Source organism: Bufo bufo, chromosome 2, assembly GCF_905171765.1.
Source record: "Bufo bufo chromosome 2, aBufBuf1.1, whole genome shotgun sequence".
NCBI lineage: Eukaryota > Metazoa > Chordata > Amphibia > Anura > Bufonidae > Bufo > Bufo bufo.
The window spans coordinates 457,087,393-457,107,095 of NC_053390.1; the positions used below are offsets into that span (position 1 = coordinate 457,087,393).

Consider the following 19,703-nt stretch of genomic DNA (forward strand, 5'->3'; position numbering starts at 1 on the left):
GGAATGCTCTCAGGAGCGTGTCAACCAGCGTGCGCCTGTAGTCGCGCATCTTCCGATCACGCTCCAGTGAGGGAATTAAGGACGGCACATTGTCTTTGTAATGGGGATCCAGCAGGGTGGCCACCCAGTAGTCAGCACACGTTAAAATGTGGGCAACTCTGCAGTCGCTGCGCAGGCACTGCAGCATGTAGTCGCTCATGTGTGCCAGGCTGCCCAGAGGTAAGGACAAGCTGTCCTCTGTGGGAGGCGTATCGTCTGCGTCCTCCGTATCCCCCCAGCCACGCACCAGTGATGGGCCCGAGCTGCGTTGGATGCCACCCCGCTGTGAACATGCTTTATCCCCATCCTCCTCCTCATCGTCCTTCTCCTCGTACTCCAGTAGTGGGCCCTGGCTGGCCAAATTTGTACCTGGCCTCTGCTGTTGCAAAAATCCTCTTTCTGAGCCACTTCTAAAAGAGTGTTAGAGATGACCCCTCTTCCTCCTCCTCGTCCTGGGCCACATCCTCTTCCATCATTGCCCTAAGTGTTTTCTCAAGAAGACATAGAAGTGGTATTTAACGCTGATAACGGCGTCATCGCCACTGGCCATGTTGGTGGAGTACTCGAAACAGCGCAACATGGCACACAGGTCTCGCATGGAGGCCCAGTCATTGGTGGTGAAGTGGTGCTGTTCCGCAGTGCAACTCACCCATGCGTGCTGCAGCTGAAACTCCACTATGGCCTGCTGCTGCTCACACAGTCTCTCCAGCATGTTCAAGGTGGAGTTCCACCTGGTGGGCACGTCGCATATGAGGCGGTGAGCGGGAAGGCCGAAGTTACGCTGTAGAGCAGACAGCCGAGCGGCGGCAGGATGAGAACGCTGGAAGCGCGCACAGACGGTCCGCACTTTATGCAGCAGCTCTGAAATGTCGGGGTAGTTGTGAATGGATTTCTGCACCACCAAATTCAGCACATGCGCCAGGCAAGGGATGTGCGTCAAACCGGCTAGTCCCAGAGCTGCAACAAGATTTCTCCCATTATCGCACACCACCAGGCCGGACTTGAGGCCCACTGGCAGCAACCACTCGTCGGTCTGTTGTTCTATACCCCGCCACAACTCCTGCGCGGTGTGGGGCCTGTCCCCCAAACACATCAGTTTCAGAACGGCCTGCTGACGTTTACCCCTGGCTGTGCTGAAGTTGGTGGTGAAGGTCTGTCGCTGACCGGATGAGGAGGTGGTAGAAGAGGAGGAGGAAGCCGAGTAGGAAGAGGAGGCAACAGGAGGAAAAGAATGATGCGATCCTTGGCGACGGAAGGACGTGCGCCAAACAGCTCTCCGCCTGGGGCCCAGCCGCCACTACATTTACCCAGTGTGCAGTTAGGGAGATATAGCGTCCCTGGCCGTGCTTACTGGTCCACGTATCTGTGGTTAGATGGACCTTGCCACATATGGCGTTGAGCAGTGCACACTTGATTTTATCCCATGCTTGGTTGTTCAGGGATAGCACGGCTCTCCTGGAGAAGTAGTGGCGGCTGGGAACGACGTACTGTGGGACAGCAAGCGACATGAGCTGTTTGAAGCTGTCCGTCTCCACCAGCCTGAATGACAGCATTTCAAAGGCCAGCAGTTTAGAAATGCTGGCATTCAGGGCCAGGGATCGAGGGTGGCTAGGTGGGAATTTGCGCTTTCTTTCAAAGGTTTGTGAGATGGAGAGCTGAACGCTTCCGTGTGACATGGTGGAGATGCTTGGTGACGGAGGTGGTGTTGTTGGTGGCACATCCTCTGTTTGCTGGGCGGCAGGTGCCAACGTTCCTCCAGAGGAGGAGGAAGAGGCCGAGGCAGCAGGAGGGGGCTGAGCCCTTTCTTGGTTTTGAAGGTGCTTACTCCACTGCAGCCCGTGTCTCGCATGTAGATGCCTGGCCATGCAGGTTGTGCTAAGGTTCAGAACGTTAATGCCTCGCTTCAGGCTCTGATGGCACAGCGTGCAAACCACTCGGGTCTTGTCGTCAGCACATTGTGTGAAGAAGTGCCATGCCAGGGAACTCCTTGAAGCTGCCTTTGGTGTGCTCGGTCCCTGGTGACCGTGGCCAGTAGCAGGCAAACTGTTTTGGCGACGGCTGCTCTGCTTTTGCACCCTGTTCCCGCTTTTGCTACGCTGTTGGCTCGGTCTCACCACTGCCTCTTCCTCCTAACTCTGAAAGTCAGTGGCACGACCTTCATTCCATGTGGGGTCTAGGACCTCATCGTCCCCTGCAATGCCTTCCACCCAGTCTTCCTCCCTGACCTCCTTTTTGGTCTGCACACTGCAGAAAGACGCAGCAGTTGGCACCTGTGTTTCGTCATCATCAGAGATGCGCTGAGGTGGTATTCCCATGTCCTCATCAGGAAACATAAGTGGTTGTGCGTCAGTGCATTCTATGTCTTCCACCCCTGGGGAAGGGCTAGATGGATGCCCTTGGGAAACCCTGCCAGCAGAGTCTTCAAACAGCATAAGAGACTGCTGCATGACTTGAGGCTCAGACAGGTTCCCCGATATGCACGAGGGTGATGTGACAGACTGATGGGCATGGGTTTCAGGCGCTGTCACGGCTGCGGATGGGGCAAACCCTCAGCTGTGCGATGCCAGAAGATGTTTAGTCGCTGCTCGGCCAGGACGACAGAATTAAGGAGCAGGTCACCTCCTATCGCGTCCCTAATACTGAGCCTGACTCCTAACCGTATGAGCCGACCCTGATGGTAGGAGGGCTCATACTCCGGAACCTTGGGGTCCCTACTAGCCCTCCGGGTGGCCCTGAACTAGGAGCAGGGTAAGACGACCTGTTCCTCCTAGGCACGGACGAACAGGAGTCTCACTGGCCAAGCTGCAAGGAGAAGGGGAACATAAACAGACATATGGATATGACAGGTGAACAAAGCAGTTCCACACTAACCTGCCACAGCCTTGCTGACTGGAACCTGTGCTCAAATACGCTGTCCACACAAACACTAAGGAGACAGCACACACATCAAAACACACAAGTAACCAGGACATCCATAGCTGCAATAAATATCAAGAGCAGAAAAACATCAACTTAACATCAGACATTCATTTTATGACCGCAAGGGTGGCCCTTACTGGAAAGATGGTATATGAACCAGGAGGATGACTCCAGCAAACCACATGGCTGAAGTACCCCTCAGCAACTGCCTTCCAGCAGGAAGCTAAATAGCCCAAGCGGCCACACCCACACACAGACTAGGAAAGGGTTAACCCTTCCATCACCAAACAAGGTAAGTGTCACTTAAAGGGGAAGTGTACACACCACAAACTCCCTCATACCAAACATAGAAAGTGCACACTAAAACCACACGTTGCCAGAGGCAACCGCATGCCGTGACGGAGCTCACACCTGTGGTTGAGAACATAAAACAAACCGCTGACAGCTGCATGCGAACCAAGGAGTCACGACCACAACCATGGTCGTGACAGGCGCCACCTGTGTGCTTTCTGCAGAAGACTGGGTGGGAGATAATGTGAACGTGCTGGATCCACTGTCGGCCAATTAACTAGCGCCTGTACTTGCTCAGGCCTTACCATCCTTAGAACGGCATTAGGCCCGACCAAATATCGCTGTAGATTCTGGCGGCCACTGTGACCTGAGGTAGTAGGTTCAGTAGGACGTATAGCTGTAACAGAACGGCCACGTCCTCTCCCTGCACCAGAGGCTCCACCAACACCACCACCACGACCATGACCGCGTCCCTTATTAGATGTTTGCCTCATAGTTAGCGCTTACAAAGCAAAGCAAAAAGTGGTAAAGTCTTTTAAAAATAATTAACCGCCAATAAAAACCCTGATGTAGGGTATTGCACTTAATTATTATTTTCTTAACTCTATATGACAGCGGTATTTGAGGCCTAAATGTGACACTCACTTATGCACGTGTAATCCCAGATGTGCAGTATATTAGAGGCTTTTTTCACCACAGTATGCCAAAGCCGTATTTCTGGCCTAAATGTGACAGTCACTTATGCTTGTCTAATCCCAGATGTGCAGTATATTAGAGGGTTTTTTCACCCCAGTAACCAAAAAGCTGTATTTCTGGCCTAAATGTGACAGTCACTTATGCACGTGTAATCCCAGATGTGCAGTATATCAGAGGCTTTTTTCACCCCAGTATGCCAAAGCCGTATTTATGGCCTAAATGTGACAGTCACTTATGCATGTGTAGACCCCGATTTGTACTATATTTAACAGATGTATTTTTTTAACCCCAGTAAGCAAAAAGCTGTATTTCTGGACTTGCAGACATGCAGATAGCCTGTGCTGGTGCACTATTGTTGCATAAAATGGCTGCCGATTATGTATTGATATTGACTAATTGAAGAAAAAAAAGTTCGTTTTCAGCTGTAGTTGGCTCAGGGCAGGCTTAAAAAAATTGTGCACTACACCCACAAAACACATTTGCTGTAGATCGCTGAGTACAAAAAACTGTTCTTGATAGGATTTCTCCCTGATCTCTCCCTCACAGCAGCTGCAGCCTCTCCCTACACTAATCCGAGCAGAGTGACGGGTGGCGCTACGTAACTCCAGCTTAAATAGAGGCTGGGTCACATGCTGCAGTCGGCCAATCACAGCCATGCCAATAGTAGGCATGGCTGTGATGGCCTTTTAGGGCAAGTAGTATGACGCTTGTTGATTGGCTGCTGTGCAGCCTTTCAAAAAGCGCCAAGAAAGCGCCGAACACCGAACGCAACCCCAAACTTTTACGTAAATGTTTGGGTTCGGGTGCCGAAAAACCTAAAGTTCGGTACGAATCCGAACTTTACAGTTCGGGTTCGCTCAACTCAAAAAATTTCTGCTTTTCTAGATGTGTAGATTGCACTAAAGGTGGAGTTGAGAGTTATTTTTACTAATACTAACTTACAAATTTTCTATTTATTGCCTTTTTCTACAAAAACTTAAAAAACTTACATACCCATAAAAAATTAGAACACGCAATTAGAACATATACTGATCAGAAATTACATTTTACAGTTGCAAGAAAAAGTATGTGAACCCTTTGGAATGATATGGATTTCTGCACAAATTGGTCATAAAATGTTATCTGATCTTCATCTAAGTCACAACAATAGACAATCACAGTCTGCTTAAACTAATAACACACAAAGAATTAAATGTTACCATGTTTTATTGAACACACCATGTAAACATTCACAGTGCAGGTGGAAAAAGTATGTGAACCCTTGGCTAATGACATCTCTAAGAGCTAATTGGAGTGAGGTGTCAGCCAACTGGAGTTCAATCAATGAGATGAGATTGGAGGTTGTTACAGCTGCCCTGCCCTATAAAAAACACACACCAGTTCTGTGTTTGCTTTTCACAAGAAGCATTGCCTAATGTGAATGCACAAAAGAGCTCTCAGAAGACCTACGATTAAGAATTATTGACTTGCATAAAGCTGGAAAGGGTTATAAAAGTATCTCCAAAAGCCTTGCTGTTTATCAGTCCAAGGTAAGACAAATTGTCTATAAATGGAGAAAGTTCAGCACTGCTGCTACTCTCCCTAGGAGTGGCCATCCTGTAAAGATGACTGCAAGAGCACAGCACAGACTGCTCAATGAGGTGAAGAAGAATCCTAGAGTGTCAGCTAAAGACTTACCGAAGTCTCTGGCATATGCTAACATCCCTGTTAGCGAATCTATGATACGTAAAACACTAAACAAGAATGAATTTCATGGGAGGATACCACAGAGGAAGCCACTGCTGTCCAAAAAAGAGATTGCTGCACATTTACAGTTTGCACAAGAGCACCTGGATGTTCCACAGCAGTACTGGCAAAATATTCTGTGGACAGATGAAACCAAAGTTGAGTTGTTTGGAAGAAACACACAACACTATGTGTGGAGAAAAAGAGTCACAGCACACCAACATCAAAACCTCACCCCAACTGTGAAGTATGGTGGTGGGGGCATCATGGTTTGGGGCTGCTTTGCTGCGTCAGGGCCTGGACAGATTGCTATCATCAAAGGAAAAATGAATTCCCAAGTTTATCAAGACATTTTGCAGGAGAACTTAAGGCCACCTGTCCACCAGCTGAAGCTCAACAGAAGATGGGTGTTGCAACAGGACAACGACCCAAAGCATAGAAGTAAATCTACAACAGAATGGCGTAAACAGAAAAAAATGTGGAGTGGCCCAGTCAGAGTCCTGACCTCAACCCAATTGAGATGCTGTGGCGTGACCTCAAGAAAGCGATTCACACCAGACATCCCAAGAATATTGCTGAACTGAAACAGTTCTGTAAAGAGGAATGGTCAAGAATTACTCCTGACCGTTGTGCAAGTCTGATCTGCAACTACAGGAAACGTTTGGTTGAAGTTATTGCTGCCAAAGGAGGTTCAACCAGTTATTAAATCCAAGGGTTCACATACTTTTCCCACCTGCACTGTGAATGTTTACATGGTATGTTCAATAAAAACATGGTAACATTTAATTCTTTGTGTGTTATTAGTTTAAGCAGACTGTGATTGTCTATTGTTGTGACTTAGATGAAGATCAGATCACATTTTATGACCAATTTGTGCAGAAATCCATATCATTCCAAAGGGTTCACATACTTTTTCTTGCAACTGTATGTGTAGCCACTATTTAGTTTACCTTTTCCTTCTGGCTTTCGACCTCAGTGAGTTGTTTTCTGCAGCCTGTTGTACAACTGTACTGTTCATCTGTTTTAGAATAGGCTTCAGCACACGCTATAAGAGAAGGAAAATGAATGCATGAGAAATACATTGTGGTAAATGGCTGTTCTTTATGCAATCCAAAATGTAATTTTTTTGTATGAAATTTATGTACAAAAGTTTTGGTACGAATTTTTTTTTTTACTTTGGTAAATAGACCGATTTATTGATCTTCAATATATAAGCAACCAAACTGTTAATATTGTACTCAAATTTGTTTGAAGGTATTGTCCACGTCCTATCATCAGGATAGGCCATTATATCAGATCGGTCAGTGTTGAACTCTTGGCCCCTTTACTTGGATCAGCTGTTTGAATGACAAAGGCAAAAAAATGAAGAGGACAATCGCATGAGCCCCATAGCCTCTTCATTGTTTTCCTTCGTCTGTCTACATGCCATCTACTTAGTAGTGACACAGCAGGATTTTTATGTTTTGTCCCATTTATTCCCAATATCCTGGACCAGCTCTACTAAGTAGATGGTGTGCAGGTGGACAGCTCAATGCAAACATTGCATTGTAGCCCCTTCAAGCAGCTGAACGCTAATCAGATCCCCACTGATCATTTTACTCCATATCAAGACCCCTTCCTGAATGTCAGGTCCTTAAACATGGCGCCGACTCAGGAGCTAAGGGGGCCCATAGCTGGCAGGTGCCCAGACAGTCTCTGTGATTAGAGAAAGTTCTGATCACAGACACTTAACCCTTTTAGATGCTATAGTCATTTGCGACCATGGGATCTGAGCAGTTATTAGTTCTGCTTCTCTGCTCAAGAATAAAAGTGTAGAAACCCTAGATGCACCTGTGTGCACCACTTTTTAGACAGATTTCCGTTGCGGTCACATTAGTTAATCTGGGCTACTGTGTTGCCTGGCTCACTTTTGGTTCTGACTTCTGTCTTTGACATTGTAGACAGCTGGACGATCTTAATACGCCCCTGCGCTGGCGGTGGATCACAGAAGTTATGTAGAAGTGCCAGCCTCAACATAAGTTCGGCGTATCTACCGGTGATTCTAAATGTTAGATAATTTTCTACGCCAGGAGTACAAAATAATGAATGAGTCCGGCCTGCTGGCCCATCCTCTTCCCTGCCCATGCTACGCCCCCTTTTTTTGATCTGCCGTGAGCAGGGAAAATTTCTGCAACATCAAGACTTCCATCATGTTATCCTAACAAACAAATTCTGCAGAGTAAAACACTGCAGAAAAAAATCAGCATGGATTTTATTCCAGTTTTTTTTTTGCAATGTTTTACACTGTAAAATCAGTTTGCCATTGAGAGACTCTAATACAGGTAATTAGCAAAAAAATCTGCACCATACTTCTCACCAAAAAATCCACAACAATCCTGTGAATTTTCGAGCAGATTTTTCCGCAGAGTGTGAAGGCTCTCTAAATGGGACTTAGATGCAATACCTGATGTGGGCTTAATGCTATGTACAACATTGTGTCTGTGTAAAGCATAACTTACTGGAGTGCTACAACCCTTCATTTTGCTGATAAAATCTGAGGGCCTATCCCATTACAATTATGGAAAAACCTTTCAAGTCACCTCCGAACATAAGCACTTGTGCGTCACTGGATACAACTACTGTACGATGACAATAACTACACCATTATATGAGAAATCCTGACACAATACTTAGTATTATCTATAGTTACCTGACTCGCATTCAGCTCTAGTTGTATTAAGGTCAGCAGTGACATCCACAAAGTGGCAAATTGAAAACAGTCTGCATCCTCTGTAGCAGGCACCAAGGACATCATCCTGTGGCAGACAAAGACAGTATGAACACTGGTACGTGTATTTACTCATGTCAAGTTATGTGTCTTTTACAATGGAACAAAACAATGAGATCAACTGTACTTTAAAGGGAACATATGGGAGATTTATATAAAGAATTTTCCCAAGAAATAAATAAGCTGGTGTTACAAGAGATTAGTACACTACACACCTTAATTTGCACAACTGTATTGAGATCTGAGTAGGACACAAATCTATCATCTTCCAGTTTGCTTACATTCAGGTGACCTTTGAGAATTGTTTGCATCTACTGCAGAGTTATTTGAACATCATACTGAAGAAATTAGGGGAATTAGTCCAACATTATTCCTGCTGAGCGAGTGGCCTGTTAATGAAATCCCTGCACACTATACAACTGAGGTAAATTGTTCTTATTGGAACTTTGTGTGAGATGGCTCACCAGATACCTAGAGAAAAAAGACAATGCAACAGTACTCTGCAAACCAGATAAAGTACAATAATGCCATAGTCACAAAAAACATTCAAGTGCTAATGCTACGCTTATTTATAAAGTGAGATGCTTGGCAAATGCATTTTGTACAAAACCATTTGAGCCTGTCTGCCAAACGTCAAGGCGATCTCTGTAAGACGGGAACCTGACACTAAATACTACCTGTTATGCGCCATAATGGCCGCCATAAAGTTCAGGAAGTGTTGGTTACCAGATAGCATCGTTACCACCACAGACCTCAGAGTATTAAGTTCTGATGAGAGTACATCTGACGCCAAGACCAATTTGGTCCCTGGCTTTTTAGCAACTTGTTTGTGAGGTTTTGGTTTTCACTGGAGATGTGTTCAACACTTGACTGATAAGAGTTTGGAGTAGTATATTTGTCATCACATTAAGGCCTCATGCACACAAACCGTATCCATTCTGCAAACCACTTATCCACAAAATACGAATACCAGCTGTGTGCATGCTGCATTTTTCTACAAGAATAGGACAAGTTCTATATTTTGCGGAACAACCAAACGGATCTGTGTGATGCCCGCATTTTTTTTGATCCGCAAAAAATGCGGATTAGACTTGGACCAAAAACTACCTTTTCCATGCTCTTATATGGCACATAAGGCTGAATAATATTTATTCTCTGTCATGTCTTTGATGACGCTCTGAAGCTCATGGACTGTATCAAAAGGAGGCTCTGGGAGATTGAGCATCTATTTATTTTCTGCTGCAATTGCAGCTTATTTGATTGACATTTTCAATTGCCTTCTTTTGTCGCGGTCCTTCAGCCAGTTTTGAATCCAATTACAAACTATACTTTCCAAGCCTATAGACTTTATTTCACCTATTAAACGTCTATGAGGGACTATATCAAAAGCCTTTGCAAAATCCAGAAACACTACATTCACAGCCACCCCTCTGTCTAGGCTTCTACTCATCTCCTCATAAAAACAAATCAGGTTAGTCTGACAACTTCTTTCTTTGGTAAACCCATGCTGGTTATCACTTATGATATTATTTACAGTCATACTCCTGTATATAGTCCCTTAAGAGTCCTTCAAACATTTTCCCACAACAGAAGTTAAACTGGACTATAATTACCTGTAGAGGACCTAGATCCTTTTTTTAATATGGTCACCACATTTGCCTTGTGCCAATCACTTGGCAATATACCAAACAAGGGCATATAAACAAGGGCACAGCAGTGACTGAACTGAGCTCTTTAAGAACTCTTGGGTGTAATCCATCTGGACCCAGAGGTTTGTTCACATTTACCTTATTTAAATTGTATTGGACCATATCTACAGTTAGCCAATTGAGTATATTACTGGATGTTCTAACAGCCCCAGCACCACTGACATCAGCTCCCTTCTCTTCTTTTGTATATACAGAGATAAAAAAACCATTTAGTAGCTTTTTCCATATCTTCAGTGACTAAGCCCCCTTTACCATTATTTAGGGGACCTACCTGCTTTTTTTTTTTTAGCATTTATATATTTGAATAATTTTTTTTGTATTTGTTTTGCTCTCTTTGGTTACCTGCTGTTCATTTTGTATTTTTACATATTTCATTAAGCCCTTTGTAAACTTCAAAAGCTACAGATTTTTAAATGCCCTTTTTTGTCATTTATTTTAGCCGTTCATACTTGTTATCTAAAGGAATACATTTTTTTGTGCAATTACTCAATGTAGATTTAAAGCTCTCAGTATCCTGAGTATTATTATGTGGTCACCTTTACCTAATGTTTCTTGAACAGTAACATTTCCAACAAGCTCTGCATCATTAGAAATTATCAGATCCAACAGAGCATTGCCCCTAGTGGGAGCTTCTACAAACTGGCCCATAAAGTGGTCCTGCAGCAAGTTGAGGATCCTTCTCCCCTTTGCGGTTGAGGCAGAACCATGACCCCAGTCAATGTCAGGGAAGTTAAAATCTCCCATTATGACCACTGTACCAGCCTGTGCAGCCTGCTCTATTTGGTTATACAGTTGAACTTCTATCTCCTCTGTGATGTTAGGGGGTCTATAGATTACACCAAGAATAATTTTTTCAGTGTTTATATCCCTTTGTAATTCCACCCATAAGGTTTTAGCAACCTCACCATCCTCACCCAGAATTGCCTCTTTCGCACTCGCCTTCATATCCCTCCTCACATACAGGCACATGCAACTGACTTGACCCTGTCTTTCCTAAATAGTGTAAAACCCTGAATATTAACAGCCCAGTCATGTGAAAAGTCCATCCATGTCTTAGCCACACCAACTACATCTATGTGTTCTTCTAGTACCATAGCCTCTAGCTCCCCCATTTTGCTAGCTAAACTTCTGGCATTTGTGAAAATACATTTTAAATTACTATTACGTGTAAAGTGGATATGTTGGATTTTTTAGCTATCTTGGTTGATGTTTGTATGTAACAGGTCAATGTTACCAGCATCTCTATTTTTCATTAGTGTACAGTTCTGCCCATTCTTTTCCCTACTTGCCTCCATAACCCCAGCCCCCACTAAATTCCCATTGTTTCCTCCTATATCCCACTCTATTTCTACACTATCTACCCCCTTATTATTATAACCCCCCTCCCCCAGATCCTAGTTTAAAAGCTCCTCGAGCCGTCTAACGATTCTTTTCCCCAGAGCAGCTGCACCCTCCCCATTAAGGTGCAGTCGTCCCTACTGTAGAGCCTCTAACCAACAGAGAAGTTGGCCCAGTTCTCCATGAACCCAAATCCTTCCACCAGCGTCTGAGCCACTTATTTAACTCCCTAAGCTCCCGTTGTCTCTCTGGTGACGCTCGTGGCACTGGTAGTATTTCTGAAAACACTACCTTGGAGGTCCTGACTTGAGCTTTTGTCCTAGTTCCCGAAAATAATTTTTAAGGACCTTCCATCTCCCCCTGACCTTGTCATTGGTGCCAATATATACCATGACTGCCAGGCCTTCCCTAGCCACATCCAGCAATCTGTCAATCTGATCTGCAACATGCTGACCCTGAGCACCTGGAAGACAATACACTGTTTGTCATTCTTGGTCTCGGTGACAGATAACCCTGTCTGTCCCCCTAATAATAGATTCCTTTACCACTAGAATCTGTCTGACCTTTGCTGCACTCCTTTTCCCATTTCCCAGTGTTGCTGGCCCTAGGCTTTTATTCCTAATATTAGCCAAACAGGCATATTTACTCGGGCATTCCAGCTCAGGACTAGTCTCCCTGGCACTTTTCCCTCTTCCTACATTAACCCAACTACTGACCCGATAGTCCTGATCTTGCCCTTCTCCACCCACCTCCATTTCATTGTTCCCAGTCAGTGCCTGCACAATGAGGTCTAAGGCTCTCTCAGGGTCTGCAATGCTCCTAAGTATTGCAAGCTGCCTATTTAGATATCCATAGATACACAATATAACAAAACATGTGTTGGATCATTTGAGAAAACCTAAAAGTAATCAAAACCACACATAGATAAATACCTTATTTTTCGCCCCATAAGACACACTTTTTCCCCCTGCGTCTAATGGGGCAAATGCTTCCATTTTACATCGCAGCCTGCGTTGTATGAGCGGGGAGAGAGAAGGGGCTGGAGTCCGGGACTAGGGGCCCGGTGCAGTCACTGTACTCTTACACCGGGCCCCGCCGCTCACCACAGTATTTATAAATATTAATCCTTAACCTGTTAATAAGTTTAACTAAAGCGGCGCTCTCCCCTGTTCCCCTGTATAAGTACAGCACTTACTAACAAGCTTCCATAGTAGGCAGAGCGGACGGCAGCAGTAACATCACTCACTGACGTCACGGGCCTGCTCCTCCCACTTTATGAATGAAGCAGGCGGAGCAGGCGCGCAACGTCAGTGAGTGATGTTACTGCTGCCGTCCGCTCTGCCTGCTATGGAAGCTTGTTAGTAAGTGCTGTACTTATACAGGGGAACAGGGGAGAGCACAGCTTTAGTTAAACTTATTAACAGGTTAAGGATTAATATTTATAAATACTGGGGTGAGCGGAGGGCCGCTGTATTGGGGGACACTGTTATGAGGGGGATCTGTGGATGACACATATATAGCAGTGTCATCCACAGATCCCCCCCATAACAGTGCCATCCACAGATCCCCCACCCCATAACAATGCCATCAACAGATCCCCCCACCCCATAGCAGTGCCATCCACAGATGCCCCTCCCCATAACAGTGCCATCCACAGATCCCCCATAAACAGTGCCATCCACAGATCCCCCATAAACAGTGCCATCCACAGATCCCCCATAAACAGTGCCATCCACAGATCCCCATAAACAGTGCCATCCACAGATCCCCCATAACAGTGCCATCCACAGATCCCCCATAACAGTGCCATCCACAGATCACTCACATGACAGTGCGTCATCCACAGATCCCCCATAAGAGTGTCATGCACAGACCACCATTAATTCAAAACCCACCAAAAGCACACCTTTTGGTTAAAAAATGTTTTTTTCTTATTTTCCTCCTCAAAAACCTAGGTGCGTCTTAAAGGCCAGTGCGTCTTATAGGGTGAAAAATGTGGTATAAAAATAACATCTTTATTAGTCAATACAACAATGAGAAAAAAAATGCAGGGAGTGTTGAATAGTAGAGAAAACAGGCAAACCCCAAAGCAAAGGTAATATGTGATAATAATAAAGATATTATTTTTGTATTTATCTATGTGTGGTTTTGATTACTTTTAGGTTTTCTGCCTATTTCGATCCAAGATCTGGGCTTCCAAATATGCAATATGCTTGCATCTAGTGCAAATGTATTCACCCTCAAATGGCTCTTCAAGACACGCATACGTTGCACAGGACACACTTAGTGGCATTGTCCATGGAGCACATGTTTAAATGGGGATGAACTAGTAAAGAAAGAAAACAGTAAATATGAGTTTAGATTTAGACAGTCTGCTGTAATTGGAGAACTTGCTAGAATTAAGCAAACACACAAGGAAAATCTATCCAACCTTAGTTTCTTGCTCCTTGTCTTCAACTCAGGTTCTTTAAACTCCACTTATTCAGAAGCCTACTTAGTGCAGCAAGCCCAGCAAAGAGAAAGCATATTTCTAAATAATCACTTAACTACCATCTATCAGCAGGATCAATCCTATTAAACCAGGTATACTGCCTGGTAGGGTTGATCCTACCGATTAATATGCCTTGTGAAAAATCTGTTTCAGCATTCCCAAGAAAAAAAGCCCTTATTTGCCTAAAGAATAAAAGTTTTGCAAAACAGTTTCGCAAAACAAATATCATTTTAATCAGTAGGTTTAACTCTTACCAGACACCAGGCATGGTTTAATACAGTTGATCCTGCTGACAGGTGCTCTTTATAGGTTATCACCTTTGTGCCATTTTTATTGGATCTGCATGTACTGTATTATGAGCTAAAACCATTGTAATTGTTAATTAAAAAATTGTGACCACTTTGGCTTCTGCACCTTGCATGTACGTCGCAAGCTGCAGAATGCCATAATGTGCTAAATCCATCAAGCAACCTCTCTGATGGCACAATCTCCAGCCCCTCCTATCTTCTCCTTATCTAAACTGAATTATAATCAAATCAAAGTAGACCTTCCCACCTTTTTAACTAATGATAGTAGCATGCTCTACCTGCTGGAAAAAAAAATCATACTCATCTGCTCCCACTGCTCCATTCTACCTCCCTGGCTCCTTTCAGCAGTCTTCAGGTGCCAGTTCTGTAAACTTCTAGACAGGCGGGACACATGCGCTGCTGAAGCCAATGACTGGCCTCAGCAGTATCATGTCCCCACTTGAGGACACATCATAACTGAGACCACTAACTGGCTGAAACAGTGCATGTGACCTTGTCTGTCTGGAAGTTTACAGGACAAGGACCCAGGGAACTGGAATGAAGTGGCAGGGAGGAGGCAAGTATGATTTTTTTTAACAGGTAGAACATGATGGTATCGATATTTAAAAAGGTCAAAAATGCTGGACAACCCATGTTCATTAAAAGAAAAAATTATAGTAACATGCCAGAAGTCATGAGTGCTGAAAACTGAAGAGGTATCTTAAAAATCTGATCCTTCACTTCAATTTATATTGAAAATTGAGAAGTAAAGTAATGTAGGGTTAGAGTCAGACATAACTGGAGCGAGCAGTTTTTTTTTTTTTAACCATTTTTAGAGCTTTCCTGCTCCTAAGCAAATATCTAAAAATTGCGAGCAACCTCATTAGGGTGGTTTCACACACAGCTCTTTTCAGAAAAATACCACATTTTTGCATCAGTTTTGATGCAGCGAAAATCTGCTGTGGATTCTGTGGTAGAAATTCTGCGGCAGTTTTACAGTTCAAATGTGGTAGATCTGCTTGTGGCTTTAGCCATGTTCAGTGGGGCAAATCGAGGAGTAGAAAACTGCCATGGAAAACCACACAGAAATAAACTGCATTCACATGAACGGCAGCGCAGACTTCCATTGATAGATTGCACAAGGTTTTCAGGGCAATCTGTGCCAGAATCTGCACACAAAAAACTATGTGCACTCACTCTTATACTTCTCAGTGTTGCTGAATCTGCTTCTTCCTTTCCCCCCCCCAAAAATGCTGATTGTGAAGCCCCCCTAAGGCGGAATAAATGCGTTTTTTCCATGCGGATTACTGTGCGGAAAAAACACAGTGTACTACATTACCAGCAAAGTGTATGAGATTACATAATTCTCATGTGTGTTTTGCGGATTTTTTCTGTGATCAAATTGACCTGCCATGCGGATTTCCAAATCGGCAGCATGTCAATTATGTTTGTGATTTTAGATGCGGATTTCACAATTTTTCCAATGAAGGGTGAGATCTGCACAGAAATCTGCAAGGATCTTCTGCACATTGACCTGCATCCCTCTGCAGGTACCCTAAAAGAGTGCAATGGTCCCATCTTCCTATGCTCAATGTAACATAACACATTGTACTAATATTATATAAGTATTGAATGGGCTTCTGTTACAATTTCTGCTAATATTTATTCTGACTGTAACTTTTCTTAGCATTTTGAGCTGGAACTATACTAGAATTTGCCCATAGAAAACAATAACACTATGCTATTGGATGAAATAGCACCCACTGCATGACCTCAAGAACCCCCAACTGAAGTGTGAGCAGCACATGCAATTAGCAATGTGTATGAGAAGTGGAGCGCTTATTCGTGTACTCCTGAACGAAGCGCCTAATTTATAACGAGGCGCAGGCCTCCTCATAATTTAGGTGCACCTCCTTTATTCCATGCACCTGGAGTGAAAACTACTCCAGTCCCTGAGCATTTTCACCATGAAAATGCAATCTAAGCTACAGGCAGCAGGTTATAGAACAGGAGGAGCTGAGCAGATGGATATATAGTTTTATAGTGTCCATCACTGATAGGACCGCCTGCTTGACTTCAAAGCCTAGAATGAGCACAAATTTAAATGTATAAATTACAGGTTATGCTGAATCTTTTCCTATAAAACTATACATCAATCTGCTCAGCTCCTTCTGCTCTATAATATGTTGCCTGCAGCTCACAAACCATGTTCAACATGACAGGTTCCCTTTAACCCATTACATATACAACATGTTAGGTCATGCATTTTATATTAGAGACTGATTCAGTCCTATTATTAACAGTGGCGGATCCAGAGCCTGGTCTCGGGAGGGGCACTTCCCCGGGAAATAGGAGATTATGGGGCCCCTGTGTCCCCGCCCACCCTCAAGCCACACCCACACACAGTCCCACACATATATCGCGCCCATATCTCTTACATCCAGTGACCTCTCCCGTGATGTAGATGTTCTCTTTCTTCATCTTCTCCATTCAGACCAGACCGCCATGGTGACTTCTTTCAGCCATCTCTCATCTCTGCAGATTTTGACAGACAGACATCTTAGTTTCCTAATTTTCCTCCCACCTTCTCGACATCCCATTATGCGCCCCCAATAATGAGACCCTGTGCCTCAAAAACTATACTATAGAAACAGATAAACCCCCTGAAAATACTAGTTACATACAGATAGCGCCCCCTTCAATAATTATTGGCATACAGTGCCCTAAAAAATAACTGCACCCAGCAAATAGTGCCCCTGACACTAATAGTGTAACCATAATGTCCCCCAAAAATAACTGTGCTAAGCTGATACTGTGCCAGGGTGCCCCCACAATAATAGTGCTCCCCAAAATCCCAACAATAGTAATAATTCTGTGCCAGAGTGCACTTAGTAGTAATAGTGCTCCTACAGTGCCCCCAACAGTAATTGTGTCCCAGAAGTAATAATGCTCCCATAGTCCCCCAGTTGTAATAATGCCCCCTTATAATGTGCGCCAGTACAAAAAAATGCTCCGTTGTGTGGCAGTAAAAAATAAATAAAAAAATACCTCCTCTTAGTGCCCCCAGTCAATGTCCCCAGAATGCCCTCATGTGTTCCAATGACCCATACTGTGCGCCACTACAAAAAAAACTTAGTGCCCCCAGTTGAGCTAAGGTGCCCATAGTGCCCCTATAATTTGTGCCAGTATAAAATACTCCTATATAGTGCCCCCAGAAGATGCCCCCATAGTGCTCTTCCCCCGTCCCCATAGTGCCCTTTATAATGTGGCAGTATAAAATGCCCCTATAGACTGCCCCACATAAATGCCCCATAATGCTTTGCTCCCCCCTTCCCCATAGTGGCACCAAAATGGGTGCCAGTATTAAATGCCCCTATATAATGCCCCCATAGTGCTCTTTTACCCCTTCTTCATAGTGCCCCTCCATAATGTGTCAGTATATAGGGCCCCCATTAGATGCCCCATAGTGCTTCTCCCCCCCTCCATAGTGCTCCCCCCCTAACGTGTCAGTATATAGTGCCCCACCCCCCTTATTGCCATACTATACTAAAAATAATTAAAACAATAAACACCTATACTTACCTCCATGACACTGCGATGCGATGCAGGCCTCTTCCAACCTGTCTTCCGCTCTGTACGGCTCAGGCGGCACCTCTGATAGGCTACAGGCACTAGGCCTGTAGCCTATCAGAGGAAACGGGCAAGGGAGACGCCTCTCCCCTGCTCCTCCGCACCATTCATCTGTATCGCTGTCGTGAGGATGGCGATACAGCTGAATAGGGCGTTGCCCTCCCCTGGATCCGTCAATGGTTACTCATAGCAACTATAGTTCAGCTTCCATTTTCCACTGCAATTTATAAAGCGAAATCCAAACTCTGGTTACTTACTATGCATATGAGGTCACCTTCTGTGAGACAGACACTACTGTTAGGCTCTGTTCATATTCACAGAATCCATTATAAGTGCTGGAAAAAATAGTGTAGAATGTCACAATCCCTCCCATATATTTTCTACTGATTGCCAATATCAGCCTACACAGTTTGGTGCCTGTTATGATCAGACTCTACTGGGAGGATTCCTGGTGGGCTGACGTCCAGACCCTCCTCATGGCTTTTGACCAGGTACATAATGACTTGATGCTCTCAGCATTAATTAACGATGGGAACATCAGGTACTTATGTATCCAGCTGGTGCCCACAGATGTACTCTTTAACCCATTTATGACCAGCGCCGTACTTGCACAGCATAAGTTCTATCTTTAAATGTGGCACCCACTCATTTATGACCATGGCATCTGAGGTGGCTTCCCCACTTGGAGATTGGGAAAGCTGTTCATTCTTTGTGGTAGCTTCTGAAGGATCTGAAGCTATCACAGTATAAGAACATAGCCAATCTCCCCTAGACAATGCATTACTATTCAGGGAAGCGATCTGAAGACGGTGTGTTTAACTCCCCTATGGGGACTTAAAAAGCTAAAAAAAAAATGTAAAAAAGTTTTTAATTTTTAAAAAAATTCTCATTGCCCCCCTTTCCTTATACACTTTCAAATTGTATCAATAAAAACTACAGATCATCCCTCAAAAAAATGAGTAGTGCTGCCATCATCAGGCCTACAATGGAATGTACATGTGAAAGGCATTTTTGTTCTACCATGCAGGATGCACTGATTAATTTTGTTTCTGTTTTTTGAAATGCATCTGAGCCTCCAGCAGGCACATTCACAATGAATGAACGGCTACCACGATCGCTGGGTAAGGGAGCCATTCCAGGCTTAGAAGCGCAGCACTTCCGGATTTGGAGAGCTCAGCTGCCGTATAACATTTGACCAGAGCATCTGAGGAGTTAAATGCCAGTGAACGGAGTTAGTGCCAAACGCAGACATTAGTCCTGGGTGTTTGCTGTATGAAATAGCAGAGACTCAACAGCTATGACGCTTGCCCCATTTTTGAGACTGTTAAGAAAAACCCACCTGCGGCCGTGTCCTTTCTGCTTCCCATTCTCTCTAATGTCCCTTCTCGGTAAAGCCACTGCTTCCAGCTGCCACTCTGAGATCCTCAGAACTTCCTCCCATTGAAATGTGGTCTGGGTGTCTGCACCAAGACAGACAAATGCGTCCAAGGACGAGACGGGATGGACAAAGGAAGAAGAGATCCTGAAGGCCGAGTGTGAGCCACCTTAGCTCGTGCACAGGTCTCACTAGCTGCTACATAGCCCTCAACACATTTACGCAAACCTGGCCACCAGAATCTCCGGGAAATAAGATCCACCATGGATCTACTCCCAGGATGTCACGCAAGGACAGTATCATGATGTTCCTTAAACACCTTCTGTCAAAGTTCAGAAGGAACAAACAACTTCCCTGAAGGACAGGAATCAGGTGCCTCACCTTGAGCCCCCAACACTTCCGCCTCCAGTTCGGGATAAAGAGCGGATACAACCAC

The 19,703-nt window shown here is 44.5% G+C and overlaps 1 protein-coding gene across 2 annotated transcripts in view; it reads right to left on the reverse strand.

Moving 5' to 3' along the window:
• TMEM59L (transmembrane protein 59 like) overlaps window positions 1-19,703 on the reverse strand; it is a 106,080-nt gene that overhangs the window by 69,379 nt on the left and 16,998 nt on the right. Inside the window, exons 2-3 of one of the 2 annotated variants that reach the window (XM_040417623.1) lie at window positions 8,360-8,465; window positions 6,627-6,715 (exon numbers count right to left, since the gene is read on the reverse strand). In XM_040417623.1, coding sequence (XP_040273557.1) covers window positions 6,627-6,715; window positions 8,360-8,465 — 195 coding nt within the window. Of the gene's footprint in view, window positions 1-6,620; window positions 6,716-8,359; window positions 8,466-19,703 lie in introns of both variants that reach the window. The other variant, XM_040417622.1, reaches the window with a different exon arrangement.